The 21,168-nt window shown below is 43.0% G+C and overlaps 2 protein-coding genes across 5 annotated transcripts in view; one reads left to right on the top strand and one right to left on the bottom strand.

Annotated features, from left to right (window-relative positions):
- Positions 1–4,311: 4,311 nt before the first annotated feature.
- On the bottom strand, positions 4,312–13,273 carry zgc:73226 (uncharacterized protein LOC402792 homolog). The gene is made up of 6 exons (XM_053854576.1): positions 13,103–13,273; positions 9,779–9,929; positions 9,608–9,689; positions 8,692–8,765; positions 6,821–6,967; positions 4,312–4,771 (listed from the first exon to the last, which is right to left on the bottom strand). The coding sequence occupies exons 1-6, from the start codon at positions 13,143–13,145 to the stop codon at positions 4,723–4,725; spliced, it is 546 nt and encodes a 181-aa protein (XP_053710551.1). The 5' UTR covers positions 13,146–13,273; the 3' UTR covers positions 4,312–4,722.
- A 6,727-nt stretch (positions 13,274–20,000) lies between these two features.
- Positions 20,001–21,168, top strand: part of LOC128746997 (mucin-2) — a 43,347-nt gene continuing 42,179 nt past the window's right edge. For 3 of the 4 annotated variants that reach the window (XM_053844498.1, XM_053844507.1, XM_053844479.1), the window contains exon 1: positions 20,001–20,653. The gene's annotated coding sequence lies outside the window, so the exon portion shown is untranslated. The remainder of the gene's footprint in view (positions 20,654–21,168) is intronic. The other variant, XM_053844489.1, reaches the window with a different exon arrangement.

The following is a 21,168-nucleotide window of genomic DNA, read 5'->3' as shown; positions in this document are numbered from 1 at the left end:
GTCTGGCAGCGTAGGAGCAGGAAGATAATGGATTTCCCAGAGAAGCAGATGTCAGATCTTTACAGTGAGGAAATGAACCGATTTTTTCCTCACACTGGTTCACAGACCAGAAGATTTCGATTTTCAAAATGGGAACGTGTATGTCAGTTTTACGATCAGAACAAAAAAATAAATCGTCTAAGTAGTCTGTTTACCTATGTGCACCTGTCAAGATGGTAAGTCTGCAAGAAAGACATCTTTGTCTTGACCTAGCTTGACAGATCAACATGAGCACTTGATCGAAACTCAACAGCAGCAGTAGTAAAGGTGAAATAACACAGCAACAAAGGTACAAAGGCACGCATACGTCCTGCCGCATTTTGAATGTAGCAAGGACAAGTCAAAGCACAGTCTTGTGGACAGCCAGGATAGAAACCGTTTGCTGAATCGATTGCCCTGGGTGCACACATTTATGGTCCACCTTCAGCTTTTGCGGACCTCTTACAGTCGGGTTGTGACAAGACCCGAAAGATCCCGTATGGCTCCAATTATTAAGCGTCCACTCTGGCTCCTTGTTGCTTTAAGAATTGATTTTTGTTCTGTATTTTTCAGGGCTTTCAGTGGTCTCTGCATTATACCTCATGACCTTGCACAAACCCTCAGGTCTTCTAGTTGATGCTTTTACCCAAAACAAGGTGAAGAATCAATTCTTGTCTGAGCCCATCTTCATGGAGCCAGAGGAGCTGGAGAGTCTTAAAAGAAAACTGTAAAGGTTGCAGCCCAGCTTTCATCCAGCTTTCTTGGGGATTTTTCTATCTACGACAAGTGGGTTATGTAAGGGGTCTGCATTTATCGCTCCCTCTCTGATGAAAAATAAAAAAAGAATGGATTACACTTTTCAGGAAATGTTGATAATGGGACAAGGAACAGATGATGAGATTTTGGGGAAGCCTTTCTTTATGGGAAGTCTTTGAAGGATTCATTGTGAAGGGACGAGAGATAGCGCATCAATAGTGCGGTGGCCTTTGTTGTTGTGGATGTTTAGAGTGGTGGAAGTCTGCGTTTCTAGTGAGCCACAGAAGACGGTGTCAGTTGCAACTGCGAGAGTTTTGTGTCGGATAGGTTTTTTGTCCACACACAACCGTCCAGTCTCTGACAGCACAGATCCTATGCTGGTAAGCTCTGAAAACACTTCTGTATGACCAGACTGCAGCTTTTCAAAGTTGATGATGTCATACCGCACCTCTCAGTTTTCACCTCACCTCACCTTTATTTTTTATGCTGACTCGCTCCTGCTGTGCCGCTTCAAATCTCTGCCTTCAGAGCTGTGTCCCATTTTTTCAGCACTCTTTGGCCACCTGAGAAACAAAGTCTCAGACCCCGTCCACAGAGACTCATAAGGGGCAAATTCTGCATCCAGCGCCTCCAATTGTACAGCTTCTCCTCCTCCAAAGTCGCCACTTAAGTGACACACTACAGCTTAGATGAAATGGGACGATGGGATGATATCCCCCACTCCAAGTGGACTCAGGTCTGGGGCCAAAGCTCGGTTGGCTGGTGTTCACATGCTGGGTTATGAAGCCAAATTCCTTCACCTTCACCTTCAGTGCCACATACTGGCCGGGCATGTGTACTACATTGTTTACAGCAAATGCATTCATTCAGAGTCACCAGTTAAAAAATGCGATACAAAAATTGGACTACAAATATCCTACTACTAGACATTAACATTTTTTTATTTTCTCATGTAACAGTAGAACAGCATTAGACAAGTCGGTCAGTTACAAAAACCACATATGGTTTGAGGCCATCCCCCAATGTGAGTGTCCCCTCCTCAATGGACTGAGGAATCTTAAAAAGGATCCCCTGCTAGGAAGAAGCCACTGAGGTTCACAGCAAACGTGTGAGAACAGTGATTTACAATGGTGTCTCCACCTGTGACTGCCTGTTTGCCCCGAGCTGCCGATAAAGGGAAAACCCGGAGAGCAGTTCTTCGTATATCATGATTATCGTATGGAAATTCTCCAGGTATTTCTTTTTGTGAGAAAAAAAGGTCTCCAAAACAACCCTAAAATAATGAGTTGAAAGTGCGTTGTAATCCATTGACTTGATACGTTGGGGTCAAACCCTCAGAGGTGCATCTCACACGTGTTTGGTCACGTGACTCGACCAATCGCGCCTTTCTTTCACATTGTTCTCACCTCATCAAATTCGGCGGTGTAGTTTTGGTCGCAGCCGTGAAAGCGTGAGGCTGTAGTTTCCCTCCAGGCGCCGTCTTTGATCTTCACTTTCAGCTAGAAACGTAGGTTGATCAAATGTTTTGGTCTCAGCCCCCCAAAAAATCTTACATAATAGATTAAAAACAATTTAAAGGGCTTTGGAGTTGGAGAGGTGGAAGAGGAATTAAACACAAGAGGCAGGCAACCAACCACGTCAATTTGGATATTACCTGCTTTAAGAGTCAAACTGATAAATGAAATGGCTGTTTAATTAACCCTAAGAGTGTTGTCAAATGAATCAAATACAATACAATTCCGTGTATTTCTCTTGCTAGGTATTTTCAGTATCAATTTTTTTTAGAATGTTATCATCCCTGGTCACATGCTTCCATGCCTTCTTGCCTTGGTATTGCTGTTCACCAACATATCCACCGGGGGAGCAGCCCAGAGTCATAAGATGATAACAATGACGAACTCTAAAACCAACATGGCGACTGTGAAAGAAATTTTGATCATGTACCTCTTGTAGAAAAATGAAAATTTTTTCAGCGTTGTAGGTCTGTGAGGAGGACGGAGAACTTCCGGCATTGTTATGTCTTCTTTGTGTCTCATTGGATCGACATAACTGGTAGTGACAGCAACACTGCCCCCGATGGTTTCTGCTGGTACTGCTCCCTTTAGTCCGTATATGCAAGCTTTGCGGAAAAGTGCAGAAATACAGACAGATGGCTCCGTCCTTTTCAGGATCCACACGTCACGTTGGATAGGTGTTTAATCAGGTTGGATGCACTGAAGTGGATAGCATCGCCATTTAGTGGCCATCGCTCATTCATGTCCATTGTAAGAGATCAAAATCATCTTTGTTTGTAGTCAACCCTAGATAGTTCAAGTGTATTGCATGAGGCAACATGAACTCGGGTTGTGGGCTAGACATGGCCTGCGGTTTGGGTCGGACAAAATGCTGACACCTGCTGAAGGAAATTCTAAAACAGATCAAGTGACAAACAACTGAAGCGCATCTTGTACGTTACAATAATGGACGCAATAGATTCAAGAGGGCAAAGTTAAGTGTAAGACTTGTCAAACACGATTCATCACAGCTGCGAGCAATGAAAATTTTAAGGAAAGAAATGAGTCTAATAAAATACAGAAGATATAAAGAAACCATTTCAATATATTGAACCGAACAAAATTACACGTAAAGGTAGTTAAATGTCATATATACATTTTTACTAAATTACTCGGCAAGTTTTCGACACTGATAAGGGGATATTATGAAGTATGACCACAGGAAGTTTATTACTCTGGAAGTAACCGAGAGGTTATGTGAATGTGAAACCATTGTTGTACAAAAGTCTTTCTATTTCCATCCTTGTCGAGTAAAAGTGGTGTTGTGCCAACGCGAAAACGCCTCGGCTTGCTTTTCAAAAGTGCACGTTACGTGTGTGACGTCTGTGAATAGAAACCAGGTGGTTTTGTGTTCTGCCAAGACCCATTTGTTGTTGCATCGTCAGCTCGGTTTGTCTAAAAGTGGCTTAACAAGCTCACCAGGACGCCGCACATCAAACACTCCTCTAATGGCTGATAAAGTCGCTGGGTTTGCTCAGTCCTCACAACAAATGTTTACATACGCAGCTAGGTTTTGGAGCTTGTCCGGGCCTGTGAACAGCCTGTTTTTTTTTTTTTTTTTTATACTGCGAGAGGAAACGGCTCGCAGGTTAATGGAAAAGCGGACTATTGTCAAATCCCTGACAGCAGCTTGTTAAATGGACGGATATTTAGAGAAGGATGCTCAAATGTCATGACATTTGTGTATTTCACTCTGAAGATGGAGGCTGTTGAAAAACAGGACAATCTTATTTGGAAAGTCTGCAGTGATCCCAGCCCCCGAATAAATAACAGATGCTTGTTCACTTGCAGTTGTTAACGACACGGTCGCTTGTAAAACCATTTCCTGCTTGTTTTCCGATGATTCCCAGTAAATAATTCCCGACAGCCTCACCCAAACAGCACATTACACTGTTACATTGATGCCTGAAAACTGTGTGGTAAGCGCAGACATGAGCGTCTCTGCCAGAACTAAGGAGGGTGGATTAAAGACGCAGGAGGTGAGTCAGCATTTCCAGGTGACACTTTTAATGAGAACACGATTGTCTTCGTTGAAGGTCAAACACTTCATTGTTTATGGGACAAAAGCACAACCAGACTCTCGTCTACATTCTCGTGACTAACAGAGACATTAAAAACACATTCTTTCTTTAACAAAGAAATGAAGGACATGTAGATGGTGTCACAGCTTAGGTAAAGTGCTACCACGCACTCTCTGAAGACCATTTCAAGTCTGCTCGGGAATATCACCATTCTGCTTGGACCGCCGCTGACTCTAACATGGATGGACTGACACAAATAAGAGAATAGACACAAACAACGCACTATCGTCGCCCCACAACAATGACACACAGGGGCGGTGCAATGGACTGGACCACACTGCTCAGACAAAACCTCTACCGTCCTGGACACGGACTCACAGTGTGCTGGTTGTTGAAGCAGCCAAACGTTTTCCTATGTAGATCCTGCACAGGAACAAAAACGTGTTGTATGACTCCAAGAGAAGTAAAACCTTAGATTCTAAGAATTAAGGAGCTTTGCACCAAATCCTAAAGATGTGGGACCAGCACCCTCTGTGGGCAGAAGTCGACCACAAATCTAGGCTCTCCATGAGCTGCTTTTCTAAGTGCTACTATACCATGTATATACACAAGGGGACTTTAAACACCTATTTCTATAACATTTAGACAAGCCCTTTTTAGCATTTGTTAAGAATAGTCATTACAGTGTAGCTTTAAAAATATAGCATAGTTTTTAACATAAAAAAACCTAGCAACAAACTATTCAAACAAATGATCAAACTACTATGTCAAACAATACTAATATTTGCGTTATATCTCACTTCATTTATTAAAATCCATCATCTTCATAATATTAGTATATTACATGTATATTACAGTTTCATCACTCCTTTCTTCTACACACAGACGCACGTCCATAAGTCTCCCAGCGATGACTCAGATTAACTCAGGTTTATTGAACTACATCTACAACTAAAATAATCCATGCCATCAACATAAATGTCACAAAGATTCTACAACATTTTTAATTTTTGTTTGACCACTTGGCGCTTATGCTGCCGTTCAGCAAATCTTCAACTGTTGCAGTGCATTATGGGATGTGCAGTAAGAGCTGTGAGAGTGCATCTAACCAGCAAGAGATTTATTACAGACTTCACAATGACAATGTTTTGCTCATGAATTTAACCCATTTTAAATCAGGTTTTCTCTCCTTAAAATTTAGAATGTATTCCAAAAAGCTTTAAGATTAACTTTGCATTAGTTAAAAGCAATCGGAGGGTGAAAAAGCAGGGACACACACGTCTCAAAGATGAAGTACACCAGCAGTACCAAGTGGCTCTTCTTTATGGGCTGAAGCATCTTTCTTAGTAAATTCAACTATATTTATTAATGTTCATATTAATTTGTCAAGTTTAAAATGTCTTTTTATTTTGTCGTTCCGTGCGTGTGTGTTGCTGTGAAGCTGGAGGGAGAGAGACAGGAAACTCACACGTGGGGAACAACAAACTAAAGGCTCCTCACAATTTTATTTTATTGATATTATTCACCGTTGTTATTGATATAATTTGATATTCTGTTTAGCATGTGAAACATTATTAATAGCAATGAGATAAATTGGACAGCAGGTGGCAGTCGTGGTTTAGGAAGATGGTGAATGCACTTCTGCACCACAGAAGGCAATGAATCTTCAACAGATTCCTGGATCCAGATGGTAATGGGGAACAGAATCAAAATTAAATCATCAATTCAACATTTCTGAATGTTCCATTGAAATATGGATTCAGGGACAAGAGGACATTTGAGGACATTTAAAGAGGATTTGAGAACGTTTTAGGGCACTGTATCTGTACGCTTGCTATCAAAATTGATCTCTGTCACAAACTCGTACGAATGTGTCTTGGTTGTTGTACACTCAAAATATGCACATGCACGCATACGCGTGCGCTCAACTTCTCTGCAGCTCGCACAGAGTCATACGCTCACGCTCAACACCTGCAGTTACAGAGCTGCCACAACGTCAGCCAATCACTGAGGTACCACTTGAAGTTGTCTGCTCTCATTGACTGAACCGATCACAAGACAATGGGGAAGGAAGGCAGGTCTTGAGGAACTAATTTTTGAGAGCAAAAATGGTGATGTGAGCGCAGAAAAACACAATAACCAAGACACGTTCCTACATATCGGTGGCAGAGATCTAGCTCCACAATCCCGGGGAAAGAAAATGGAGAACCAAGATGAAGGCCACAGACCTCCCTGCTCATTATTGACACTGCTGGGGCTCAAAGTGAATCCTGTGTCAGCAAACACAGCGAGTGGGCCAAAAGCATAATGGGTCATTATCTGTGTGACTGCTGAGAACTTTGGTGATGCCAAGAGGGCAGTTATAAACACAAAGAGGGGACGGGGGGCACACACACAAGAAGCTGTCTCCAAAACTGTCGGAACACATCCTCAGTTTAAACGGATAAAAACCGCCACATTGGGCGTTCTCACCCGACTCCGAGCGTGAGGAGATGTGAAGCCAGCAGTGAGGGAACGAGGATGAGGAGCACATCTGAGGAGAAGATCCCTCTCTTCATTACCTCTGTCTTCCTGACGCTGAGCGAGCTCTGCTGCTTCGGGTGCTGAAACACAAACTCTCTGCAGAGCGGAGGGTAAAGAGCAAGAATTCAGAGATGGAGATGAAAAAATAAACAGACTTAATGAGAGCAAAAATAGGAAGCACGGCACTGAAAGTCGCAGACCATGAAGAAGCCTGTCAAACAAACCCTGTGAGTGGAAGATTAAAGAGCTCAAATATTGATTTAGACTTTAAAAATGCAGGATGATTCACATTCTGCTCCACACAGAAGCAACTTCTGCTGCCAGCGTCTTGAGTTTTCAGCACATTTATGGGCTGGAATTGATCCGTGAGGTAGATAGTAAAAATGGTAGTAGTCGATGCGAACAGTCCGCAGAGGTTTCGGGAACAAAACAGAGCTACAGTACAGTAGCTCACTGAGACCTGCCGATCATTGATGAGTGACCCCGCACCCAGTCTAAAGACGTGTAGTGGATGCAAACGTGCTAACAACGTGAGTGTCAAACCCACCTGTGCTACTGTTGTTGTGCTACTATTATCCATGTTTATGCACATGGCTAAATGGTCCTGCTAGAGTACAATGTTAGGGGAAATAGAGAGGGTCATTACTACAGTATTCTGTCCTGGATTCTGTAATAGTTTCCAGTCAGTCGCACAGTGTGACTGCACTTTGTCTTAACATATTTATTGCCATTGTTATTTTACTTACTTTTACTTTTATATTATTATAATTACTATTGTTGAATAGTAATTATAATAATAATAATATTATAAATGCTCAACTTTGATGTCACTATTTTAAAAGGCTGAAATGATAAAGGCACAATGAGAAATGGGCTGAATAGTACTCATCATATATATATATATATATATATATATATATATATATGTATTTATATATACACACACACACACACACACACATCGTAATTTCCGGACTATAAGCCGCCACTTTATTCTTGCTGTCTGAGCCCTGTGGCTTATACAACAACCTGGCTAATATATGGATTTTTGCAGGCTGAGACCACTGAGGACGGCAGTGGTGTCGGAACTTTGGCCACGCGGGCAAAAACAGCGCATTTTGAAGGCTTTAATGTGAATAAAAGATGTGAGACGCAGTCTCCAGACAAAGTGCATTCGGCTCAAAAGTCCGAAGTGAACACAAGCGAGTCAGGTTTTGGCCATGCACTTGATCCCAGCTGGAGAGCTGCACCTTGTCTATTGAGAGTGCAGCGAGAATCTGAGAGAAGCTCCATACTACACAGCTTGTTTCGGCTATTTCCTCACTCTCGACGACCTTTTCAAAACTAGTTTTGAAAAGCATTTTTAAGCCATGCACCACTGACCTGTCCACAGCACAGACAACACCACTGAACTATGTATGAACAAGATCTATTTTCCTTCTGAAATTTAGTGGGTGCGGCAAATATTCCGGTGAGCTCTACAGTCCGGAAATTACGGTGTGTGTGTGTATATATATATATATATATATATATATATATATATATATATATATATATATATATATATATATATATATATATATATGATTCTCTTCAGAATACTTCAGTCAAATGTGTAATTGTGTAAAGCAGTTACTACATGTACTTCATATTTGCAGATTGGCTTGTTTAAATGCTACTGTGGCGTCCAAAGGGTTATTTAAAAAAAAAAAAAGGAAAAATACTGTATATCTACTTGTTTTTGCGGCATGATTAATCCCGACAGACAGAGAGCCAGATAAAAATGAAGCTCAGACTCAGCGGGAGGAAGGCTATCTTACTTTGGCGGCATGTTTTCAGGTCTACTGGACCAGTCCCACACCCAGTCGGTGTCCAGTCGTCGCTCGTTGTCCTCCTGGACAGAAGAAAAATCCACAGCGTGTCCATGTTCACACCAGAGAAGAAGACACATTCAGTCAACAGTGTCATCATTTCACAAGTTCATTACTTTTGTGTGATATTTTGGTGTAATTTCACTTAGAATAATGAAAAAAAAAAGATTTATAATATAATAATAAAAAATCTATTCAGCTTCATTGTGTGCACATGGTGTCGTTCATCTTTTTGATGGAATATTCACCATAATTTTAATTATTTAGGATTCAAGATGAAACACAGAAATGTTTTTCATACATTTATCATTAAAAGTTATCAAGCTACCATTAAAAGCAGATTATTCACATTAAAAGTGAGTGAAGGGTATTGTCTGTGTAGTTTCCTATTAAAAAGAACGAGTGGGAAACTTTGAACTTCAATTTACAAATATTTCACAAAGATCTGCCAAAATATATCAAGATAGTGTCTGTCACCTCACTGCCTAGTTTTCTATGCTCACTGGTTCACAGTAAATACAATCATATAATTTATGCACAGATGTCCAGATTGCATTTATTTTAAACTTGGCTAAATTTGAGCCTTGACTTTTCAGGGCAGTTACGTCCAAGAAATAAAGAAAAAAAGCAACAGGATAGGCAAATCAAAATTGGTTTTTTTTCACTCACTATTTTTTTTGGTTCATTTTGTTTAGTCTCGTGGACCTTGTTTTGTCTTTGGTATCGTTTCATGAGGTGACTGTTCCATCACACCCCTACTAGGTAAAGCAGCTCTTTCTGGTTGGCTCTGATTCAAAGTGTCATCTTAGCCGTGTAACCACTTGAATTCACATCCAAGTTTTGCCGCTAAACACGGACGGTGCACCTGGATGGTGATGCAGTCGCTGTCGTGTTCACTTGATGACCGCGGGGATCCCGAAGATTTTGGAGTGGCCACCTGTGGGGGGCTGAGGACCAGAAGCAAGTGTTAGAGTTACATGTTTCTTGAGAAATCAATAAACAAACGTATCAGGGAGCCAAAATGAAAAACTGTTACCTATCTCGAATCCTCTCACACTCCAGCTGTGCCTCCAGAAGGATTCTCTCCAGCTCCCCCTGCAGGGCGGAGGAGATGGTGTCTTGCTGCCCTGTGAGACTCTCCCGGCGGCTCACTGCTGCGATCAGCTCCTCCAGCTCGACCCAGGAGCCTAGCAGGAGGGCACAGTCATTGATTTAATGTGGGAGAGCTTCGGCCAGGATGTTGTGTTGACTGTCACATGTCATCACAACGGGTGTCCTGCAGTGACGGCTGATCATCCCTGGAGTCAAGATGCAGGAACAATAGCACAAACACACTTGTAACAGGACTGAGGATCATCAATGAGCTGTGAAAACACACTCACTGCATGAATGAATGAACAGCGGCTCATCGGCTCCGTGAACAGGAAGAGAACACACACACACACACAATGCACACACAGATAAACATTGGGACAGGGCTAACTCGTGCTGACAGCATACTAGCTTACATAAGACCTTATTTCTGTTGGAGATTAGCCGTTCACCTCACATCCTCTCCTGTTTCACTCTGCGTTCTCATGATGTTTCTCTGACTCAGGCATATAGAAGAGCGATTACATCTTCATTAACCGTCGACTGACCAGGTGAGGAACAAAATAGCTGGTGACAGAGCGGTGTAGACGGAAGCCAGCGCGGTGCTGGAGGGGCTGCAGGAAACTGTGCCATTGCCCCAGTTATTTTCCAGCAGAGAGGCGATATGACATAACCACAGCTAGATCTGCTGCTGTTGACTGTGCCTCAAACACTCAAGTGTGTCACCACCACCTTATGTAACATGGGCACAATCTGGAAAACAAGACTCAAATCAAAGTCTTTCAACTGTGGTTTGAAAAGCATGCTTCATCTCAGTCAGTGACTTTACCTGCAATGCTTCACTGTTCACTCAGGAAATAATGAGATGTAATGTGGAGGCTGTAGATCATCTGTCAAAGCCAAGGTCCAGGGGCCAAATCTGGCCCGGTAAATCATTTCATGTGACCTGCAAGAGCTGTAAATGCAGCACCATACACATGTTCATGGACAACGTGTGTTTGAGTCAGTCTAAACTTGATTTTATAAATATAACTAAGTGTAGAGTGTAATCCATGTAGAGCAAGTATTCTCCAAATCTTGATACAAACTGTCAGTCCTTTGTCTTGTGTGATGAAAAACCTTTTCACAATTCTCTCTCCTAAAACGGTTGTTTTCCATTGCCTTACTGAAGATGTCACTAATACTTTGACCGCTTTAGAATTTGTTGATGGTCCCTAACTGATGCTGGGTCGTAGCATTAGCGCTGCCTGTGAGAGTGTGTCCACGATCAGTGAACCTTAATGGGGACGTGGAAGAGGACACCGCCACCAATACTGGAGCAGAGCTCCGTCCAATATCCAACTATTTTCACCACGGTGTTTCGGCGAGGCGCCAGCGCAACGGGAAACCTGCATGTGTTGATGTGAACCAAGGCAGACGACCGCGTCAGAGAACCTATGAGGACCACTCCATCGAATAAAATAAACAGGTATCCAGAGACTCAGAGTCGACCAGTGTCATGATCAAATGTTCCCTGGATTAAACATACGTTTAAAACTACAATGGTGAACCAAAGTCCACCACACTCTCCACAACTGACACACGTTGGTGTCGGCTGTAAAACGCAGCAGAGCTGGAGAGCGCGGAGCACCGTAACGGTCTTGTCATGTTCACGTGTGTGAGTCCAATGCAGCGAGTGTGTCATGTGTTTATCAAATGTATCGTGAGATGCAGAATTGTCATTGTGGAGATTGTGTTTGGCGGTATATCATATGATATCATATCGTATGATAGGTTTTCGCCCATCCCTAATATATATAGGCTCTCCTGACCCATAGCTCTAACTATACACTGACTATAGCGAATAACTGAGCAAAAATGAAGATTGTAATTAATGAAGTTAGTTAACAGAAAAACAGGATTAGGATTTTAGCATTTCGATTTAAATGATGTCAATGTCTCCCAATTTTCTTTTCTGTTCTTTATTCATTTTTTTTTTTTTTGGAGGAACACAGTAGTTCACAAGTCCGACACAATGAGTACAGTTGCATGCAGAGAGTAGCCCGACTCCATTAAAGCTCGATTAAGCCGCCAAGTTTTACATGTAGTGGGGGAAAGTCTCTGTGACAAGGTGTCTTTCAGTCCTTCTGGTTCTACTGTCAGTGGAAGAAGAGGCAAAGCTGGCAGGTAGGGAGGAGCTGTTCTAAACTGTTCTCTGTACACAGCGACCCTGCTGACCGAGCAACTAGTTTAACTGAAGAGTCAGAGATCAGATCACATCACTTCTCAATTGAATGTAAGGTCATGAGTCTCGGAGTTTACTTCCGCTGCGTAATAATGGAGCTACGTACAAACTTAGTCGAGTTATTGGCCACATTTTCTAGGTCGTGCAATAACGTGCAATAATGTCATGTGGCAGTGCTCCATGAAATACAACCACTCACGCCCCGGAAGACCAAGGTGAAAGCCACCCAAGTTTCTCCATGATGTGCATGTGAATCTCCATGTTATTCATTGATCCCTGAACTCCTGAGTCATGTGTGCCTTGGCCCGTCACAGCCTCATCAGTTGAGCAACAGGAGTTACCCTGAATAAATCACCAATACGTCGCCAAAGAAAAGACGGTGGCTTGACTACACTCACACCTGTACACTCAGAAGTTCCCTCCTGTTTGGGACACTCCACTGTTTGGTTCAGAAAACCACAATTGTTAATGCTAAATGAACTGTAAAACAAAAATGACTGAGAAAGTAAAAAAAAGTCTGCATTTAGCCTACTAAACCTTTGCTTTTCATTGTGCTTTCTTTTCTCCAGTATCATACATTGAAGTGGTTACATTTACATTAAAGGCACATATGGATCAAGATAAATTGTGTGTGTGACTTAAAAAGATTATAAGAAAACAACGTCTAACAAGGTTGATTCCTTCTCTATATAACCCCACGTGTTTAATACCATCCTGTTTGCCAAGCAATGTGCACATTTGAAGCTATAAGCGTCAGGAAATCTCTGCAGCTTAATTGGCTTACAGAGATACAAACAGGTGAGTCAGGGAATCCATTTACAGCGTCAGCGGCAACAATGACAAGCACAATATTCACAGGCAGCGCTCGTCCACCGCTGCAGCCACCTCTCACAGTTCTACTCTTCCCAGCATCCGAGTGTGGCAAACTACAGAGGGCTGCTGTGCTACTGCATACCGCCATAACGAGTTGTATTTCAGCCCGAGACAAGGCGGCGCAGTGAACACATGATGCAGCGGCCTGGTGCGTGGAGCGGCGTCACTCACCACAGAGTCCGTCCTCGGTGGTCTGAGCGCCGGACAGAGACATGCTTGGAAGCCGCGAGGCTGCTGACACTCGGAGATCTGGTGACACCAACTGAGGAGGAGCTGACAGTGTAATGCCGCTGCACTGTTTGTTGTGGTGCGGTGAAAGAACACCGGGCACAGGCGCAGCGTTAATCCCACTCACCCCCCCCGCGCGCCACCCAACCCTACCCACGTGTGTGGAGGAGGAAGTAAACACAGCAGGCAACGGAGGTAACCAAGCGGTCCTCCACAACAACGAATACACAGCTCGTATTTTTGACTTGCAATTCTTTGCTTTTATTAATAGAATAGGCGGGCATAATACGGGCACTTTGAATGATGACTGCGGAGAATAGTGAAAAGACGAGGGTAAGCGCAACTATATATTGACTATGAAGTAAAGTTGCCAGCATCCGGTAGCGTTGAACACCGTGTAAACATAACGGTTATGGGCCAGCGGCACATTCGAGATTTTCATTTCAATATGCTTGTACAGCAGAAAGATTTATTTATTTCACTCAAAGCATCTATTGAGCAATAAGTCAAGTAAATACAATTACCACTATTATTGTTATTATTATTATTATTGTTATTATTGTTATTATTGTTATTATTATTATTATGGTCTGTGTCCATGATAGTGGATGATGTTATTTTGATTTAAACTCTTGTGAAATGGTTTGTTGATCGTATGTTTTACTTTAACTGGTGGAAATTTTCAAATAATGCGCACTATCAAAAACCTGTTTTTCCAAATTGTTCTTCCTTGCATTTGTGTGTTTGTAGTCTGTAGTAGCTGTTAGTATTGTTGCATATTCTGTGGACTTCTAGGAGTATCAAAATGAAAGTGGAACTACACCTTTTTAGGATAAATTGGGATGGAAATGAGCTAAATATAGCCACCTTTTACTAATATTTTTTTTCCAATTCAACACTACATTTTCTTCCCAGATATTCCACAAGGCCTCAGATTTGCTCCCAAATTTTGCCTAAAATATACGTTTCATTTTGTTGCAGTAATTCTAAAGTCTCAAGTCTAAATCAAGAACTTGATACCACTAAATTAAACTAAGACAAAACAGGACTTTCTTCCACATTTCTCTTCGACAATGACCCTTGATGAAGAATATAAGTACACACCAAGTTGCTCAGGAAACCAATGATTGATTTACTGAATGCAAAGATCGATGATTATAAATAACTGAAATGGATACAATGTCATCTCAAACTATAGAATAAAATAATAAATACATAAATATTGTTTTTAATTGGGAATTTGTGTATGACGTAATGATGACATTTAATCAACTCGGTGAAAGCAACGATAGAGTTTAAGTATTTGTTTTTGGCGTCACCTGTGGTAAAAGAGTGTAATTGCAACCTGGCGTGTAACTGGGTTTCCGTTCTGCTCTGCAGCCCATGTGCATGACAATAAATTTAAACTAGCAATAATCTTTGTTTAACAAAGTTGAATACAACATGTCTGCTCACTGACAGCATTATAATTTTGTAACCACCGTACAATAAAATGGCTGGAGGACATTGACGCGTCTGTTATCAATACAAAAACCTCTGAGCCATTTATTAGCCCTATTATTAGGTTTGGATGCAACTCCGGACCAGAGTGCTTCATGCTTCATGCTGTGATCTCCTCCTGGAATCTGTCGTCGGAGCGTTCGCTGCCATAATGAAAGAGAGCTGTGAATCACGACATATAATAATGTTGGCTGGAAAGCCATCATGACAGAAAGAATGAGATTCCGGATACAAGCGTCTGAAATGAGAGATAGGGTGAGAAGTTCTGTCACTCAGGAGAGACTCCGAGTAGAGACCTTGCTTCTCTGTGTTGAGAGGAGTCAGTTGAGGTGGTCCGGGCATCTCATGAGGACGCCCCCTGGACACCTCCCTTTAGCGGTGTTTCAGGCAGGACCAGCTGGGAGGAGACTTGAGGGGTGGACCCAGGACCAGGTGGAGGCATTATATCTGTGCACTGGCCTGGGAGCGTCTCGGGATCCCCCAGTTGGAGCTGATGGATGTTGCCTGGGAGAAAGGTGTATGGCGTGACCCCGTGACCCACCAGCGGATAAGATGGAGAGCCATATTGTGATTGCTGACCGTGCAAGTGCATATTAATTATGTCAAATCTTACACTTGCTATCTTTTGGATATCTTGTTACAGAAACTTCCAGACACTCTTGCTATGGAGGAAGATCACATTGGTTGTTTAAAGTGAAGAGTGCAAGTGTTAAGTGAGATCCACTCAGGCTTGTAAGCATCTCAGACTCTCACAATTGGAGTTTACTAAAAATGTCTAAGAACCTCTTTACAAAGTAGCAGAAGAACAGATTTCCAGAGAATTTTTAGGATATATTGAAACAGCAGATTAAATGGTGGTTATGCTCTGGATTACCATCTGGATCAAGCTACCTTAAAGGAATTGTCATCCTCTCACCAGAGAACGATGCTGCACTTTCTTGTTTGGGTCTACTGTGTGTGTTGTACGAATGAGATCCGCACTGCCATCTGCAGTCCTTGGAGGTCATTACTGTCAATAATATTTTTCATTCACAAAATGGTATGGCTTGATATAAGTAAAATAATTGAAGAAATAATATTGGGAAAGAAAACAAAACCAATAGTGAAACACAGAATTGGTGGAAATAAGCAGCTTAGTTGAGGTCTGTACTCTCTGAGTGTTTTCCCACTTCATAATGTATTCAGCTGCATCTTTCAATCTATGGCCAGCAACTGGGAATTTGCTTTGAATCTACTCTTACTGCATCACAAGAAATGGACTCCAGTGAGCCAGAGCTGATCGAGATATTCATGGCGCAACCATCAGTTGCTCTGCATCATTACCTACAAACATGTGAATCATCAGTGACCTACTTAAACATTACAATGTGACTGTTTTTTTCCCCCAGAATGAAATAAGCCCTGTAGTCAAGGTGAAACATTCTTTGACGTCCCTTCACATCTATGACATCAGCAGATTGAAAGATGTCTTTCATTGTTGTCGCCTGAAGCAAGGAGAAAACATCTCAAATGTCTCATCTCCAGAGGATCGTTCCCCAAACAACAGCTCGATGTAATCACCAAATAAATGCATCACAACCCTGTGGAAGCTTGGCAAAACAACTTCTAAGGTATATATTTTTTCTTTTTATGACATTTTGCAGCATGTACAGGTTCACACACTTCAAGCTTACTACCACCACCTGCTGGTGGAACGGCATAAAATACTCCAGGCATGATCTGTCAAAGCAAATTTTGGAGCTTCAAAGGAAGGCCGACGAAGCAAGCGTTGCACGATGCCATAAATGAGATGCCGTCGACTGTCCAGATGCCCTGACTGGAAAAATCCCTTGTTTTCTTATTGTATTAGTTACAAGTCCCTGAAAGGATAAAGATTTTGGATCAAGCAGGGAAAGGGCAGAGGGGCAGGTATAATGAATGGTACGTATCCTCGGTGTCGTTTTCGATCAGCAGCAACCTGAAACTTTCATCTTTTCGACCATTCGTTATCTTGCCATAAAGCGTTTTTCTCCTGACCTCCAGCCTTGTTTCCAGCGCGGAGGACGCACTCTGAAAGTCATTATTGGGCACAGAAACAAAGGAGCAAAAGTCCCCTCATCCATCAGTGGAACTTCAGATCTCTGGCAGTGTCCTCAGAGCGGCTGGGAGCAAATAGGCCGACGTCGGCAGCACTCAGGACGCGGCAAACGACTGGGCACCTCTTTTCATCCATCATTTCTGAAACTCAGACAGCTAAAGAATGGAATAGTAGAAATGTAAGGTAATGGAATCAGTCAGATTTGGCCATTATTCACGTCTGACTGCTTCAAATGAAATGGTGAATGACGACATCATTCCAACTCGCACTAACTGAGCCGTTTAAAACTTGGGATGTGTTATAAAGCTGTCGACTGATGTATCCCGACAACATTACTGTTGCGCTTTTTTAGACATTTTCAGAACGTGTTTGACTGTCCTGCATGAACTCCCCTCTCATTAGCTGTGGGAGCGTGCAGCCATGAAAGGCTCCAGCCTCATTAGGATCTGTTGCTGCTGAAGGACAGGTCCACAGGCACTGATGGAGGCGCCGCTCAGCCTGGTACCATACCAGCTCCAGCACACGCGCATGTGAAACTGCAATATTTTCTCAATAGGACCTTGGGCTTGGCAAACATGTATTAGCTGGCACAAGGGGAGAACGTCTGCAGCAAAAGACTATAGTTCAGGATAATGCATCTGTGGGCAAAATGTCTTTTCGCCTGCAGATAAATAGGTTTAAAAGTGAAATGAGATGAAACCAGGCTGCATCAAACTAGCGAGCAGCCGCTAAAAAACAAACCCAGAGCTGCTCAAAGGGCAGAAGTTTCACCTTTATATTTCTAGATAAAACACAGCGCATGAAGCTTAAAATCCGTCTAATCTTTCTCAGTTGGCATTTGACCCGATTCTTGAGAAAACTCCATTTAATCCATCCACCTTTGGCATAGAACAGAGGTACATAAAGCACCATCACTCGTGTTGAAACCTGTGTCCGCCAAGCGATTAGACTGACTTATCGGAAACGAGGAAGTATCTGCGTGTGTGTAGCCCACTACCTGACCAGACTTTTGAGGAGCACGATCCTTCTTTAACTCCGTTCACAAGGCCGTCCTGCCACTAGCAAGTGTACATCTGCGATCGACTGAAGCTCTCTTCAGATGCCTTGACCTTTTTTGAACTGCTCCATTATCACCAGAGGGACAGCTCGGATGGCGATGAGCTTCAAACGCCATCAAAGTACAACAGGAACTTCTTAAAGCGAGTGCCAGCAGAAGCTCTTCATCATTTGTTAACAGCTGGGCGCTGTGTGCTGCTGATAGACTGCATCTCCTGTTCGGCAGACCAATAAAGTCTGTTGTCCCTTTATCATCCACTTTGTGTTTGTTTGCCCTGCTGACAGTCTGCAACAGAACACAAAGGTCCACTGCTTCAAGCATCCCCAGTCCTTGGTGAAATGTTGAAAATGGAAGCTGCTACAGCTGCTGCCAAGTAGAAACATCATCATCACGAAGAGACGGCTAGAATATTCATTTTGCTGAGCTTGCGAATCTTGTGGTGTTGAATTACAAGCTGAATTACAAGATCCCTGTTTGTGTGGTCTTAACATCTACAGTCTAGTATCTTAACGGAAGAGACCATACATTACAGTGGCCGGAGAGTTTCTCTGCACCCTGCACCCTGGCTAGGTAAACAATGGCAGGGTTTTGAAAAATAAGACGTTTGACTCTGCCACAAGTGTAAGCTGGAGGAGACAACTGCAAATAGCTTTTCTTCAGGTGCTGAACTGGTGACACCTTCTTCCTTATGTAACCTATTTTACTTACTACTTACCCGCCAGACCCAAATACCGCGGCAAGAAGTGTGACGTCCATGTGGTGAGGAATCATTGTGCTTTGTTCATAAAAACAAGGATGATACATGCGTCTTTTTTTTCATCATATACTGTGCTTCACATGTGCCGCAACACAGAATACTTACTTACATTAGCATCCTGTCATGTGAACACATCACAATCTGAAGATTTTCTATCACTAATTTTATATTTGGTGTGATCTTATTTTAGTTACAAACTTCATATCTTGCTTATCCACATATGAACTTGTCATGAAATATGAGTACATTTCACAGCGTATTGTTTTCCTATTTTCCTCAGGTCATTATTGAAATCTTGTGATTCAAGGGAAAGGGCAAATCCTTTATTTATGGGACATTTGTTCACATACTTCTCGTTCTCATCTATGTTCTTGGAAGGTACCATTTGAATTATGCATCAGTATTGTGGCTGATTATATCTCCAGCTCACTCCCCTGAATAATTCTGAGGAAATAATGTGCTCGTCAGTTTTCCAGAGCCATTCCACTGTGAGTTCTTAGAAATGGGGGTGTAAAAGTAGAACATAGTGAAGATGTGAGAATAAAAAATAAAAAAAAAATCCTAAACAGAACCATAAAAAAAAAGATAGGACAAGATAAGTGATCAGAGCTGATAGAATAGGAAGGGACGTATCAGCCCGAAGGCACTGAGGTGTAGGCTTCCTCTTTTTATCTCTGTTGTATCGTCGAGCTATTTTACTAAGCAGCCTGAGGTCACAGTGCTGTGGTGATAGTGTAAAAATAAGTTTTGATTGTTTTGATCATGACAAAAGGAAAAAAAACCCCAATGGGGTCAGAAGGTGAAATAAACAGGAACATTACGTTGTGCTCTGATAGGGGGGGTCTGCGCAGTGGGACAGAGGGACCACCCAGCTAACACTGCGTCGATCGAAAATGATAAATATTGTATTCAATGTTCTGTCCTAAAATTTGTCACCAGCGCTTGGTGTCATTGTTAAATTTATTCAACGTTAAATGAATCGCAAACTACCGTCCGTCTGGAGAATTTGTTATTCAACACAATACTCGATGGGTTTACATCGTATGCGGGATATTTTCTACCTGTCTGTTCTCATCACCTTCTCCCCCGCCCTTCGTCCCCCCCGTCCCCCTCCATCCACATGTGACCTTTTTGCATTCCTCTCCAACTGACCTTGGTGTCCTATCAGCTCTTTCCCATTCCCATCCTTCTGCTGCTGACTCCTCTTGACCAACCCCCCTCGGTCTAAAAGCACTCTTGCCCCTCGTTCCCAGCCTGAGTGCATAACTCCTTCCCACTCCATCCCCCGGTTCCACCCCCTGGATCTCCTGCTCGGCTCTCTCTTCCAAGCTGCCTCCCTCTCTGCTCTCTGCAGCTGTACATACTCTGCTTTTTAATTAGTCAGACGTGGTAGCTCCTCCCTCCTTGTCCTCCTACTGTCCATCCCACACCCCCACCCATCCCCACTGCCTTTGCTTACACGGGCTTGCATGGTGATACAGAGAGGAGGTCATGATGGAGAGATGCGGACAGAGAGGAGGGGAGAGGAAGAACTGAGAGGAGCATCTGAGAGGATAACTGCCTGTTTGCTCACTCTTGTCTTCTTGCTCCCCCTCCTGTCCATTCACTTTCACTCACAGCACAAACGCTCAGACAGCTAGGTAGGCACAGCGGAGCTCAGAGCTCGCAGAGATGGATGCAAAGGTTCCCACGTGAAAAGGCATAAATCCACGGCAGAAGAGAAGGGTGCCGTAGAAGAAGACACTGCCACAGAGGAGAGGGAAGAGGTGTGAGGAGGAGTGGAAGCCAGATGGACTGTACACAGAGGAGAGGAAACAGTGTGAAGCTTACGGAGCAGCAGTGACAGAGGTGGGAACAAAAGCAAACATGAACGCCAGAGGGATGGAAGATTGGAAAAAAAGAGACGTGAAGGAATAGAAAAGAAGAGGAGAGAGCGTTAGAGACATCACAGAGGGAAACAGGAAGCGTGAGATGTGGTACGTGTGACTCAGTTCTCTGTTCTGACGGAGGATAGTAGAGCATTTCCCCATCAGCCTTCCCTCAGCATCACCATAGAAATAATCGAGCGCTAAAGATCAGAGCTAAGGACACATTTCAAAGCAAGTAGGTGTATGCATTTTCTGCATGTTAGCGAGGGGCATCGTTTCATCTCATTGTTTCTTCTGCACGAGCAGGCAGTGCTGGGTATGCCCTTGCATGCGAGCGCACACGTGCATGCGTCTTGTTTATGTCTTTGGAAGTGTGTGTGTGTGCGCGTGTGTGTGCGTGCGTGCGCTCGTGCGCATATGTATCCCCACAAAGGGGGTGTGTTCCAGCGCTCACAGTTCAGCTGTGTTTGTTTATGTGTGTGTGGGATTGTGTGTGTGTTCCAGTTTGCTTTGGACATGGGGATTTGCTTTACTGCAGGTGTGGGAGTCATTTTTCCAAGATTGTGCAGCTTAATGAGAGGCTTTAAAGAGTGAGGAGCTTAGATTGCTCTGTCTGTTTGCAGATTCCAAGCGTGTGTCATGAGCAGGACTCTGGCGTGTAGATGTGGGTGTTTGGCTTTTGGAGCAGAAAGTTGGAGGGGGGTGACTCTGTGAGGGAATTCCATTGGTCCAAAGTGTGCGTGTGCAAAG

The sequence above is a fragment of the Synchiropus splendidus genome, chromosome 1 (genome assembly GCF_027744825.2).
Source record: "Synchiropus splendidus isolate RoL2022-P1 chromosome 1, RoL_Sspl_1.0, whole genome shotgun sequence".
NCBI lineage: Eukaryota > Metazoa > Chordata > Actinopteri > Syngnathiformes > Callionymidae > Synchiropus > Synchiropus splendidus.
This window is presented reverse-complemented; position numbering and strand designations above follow the sequence as displayed.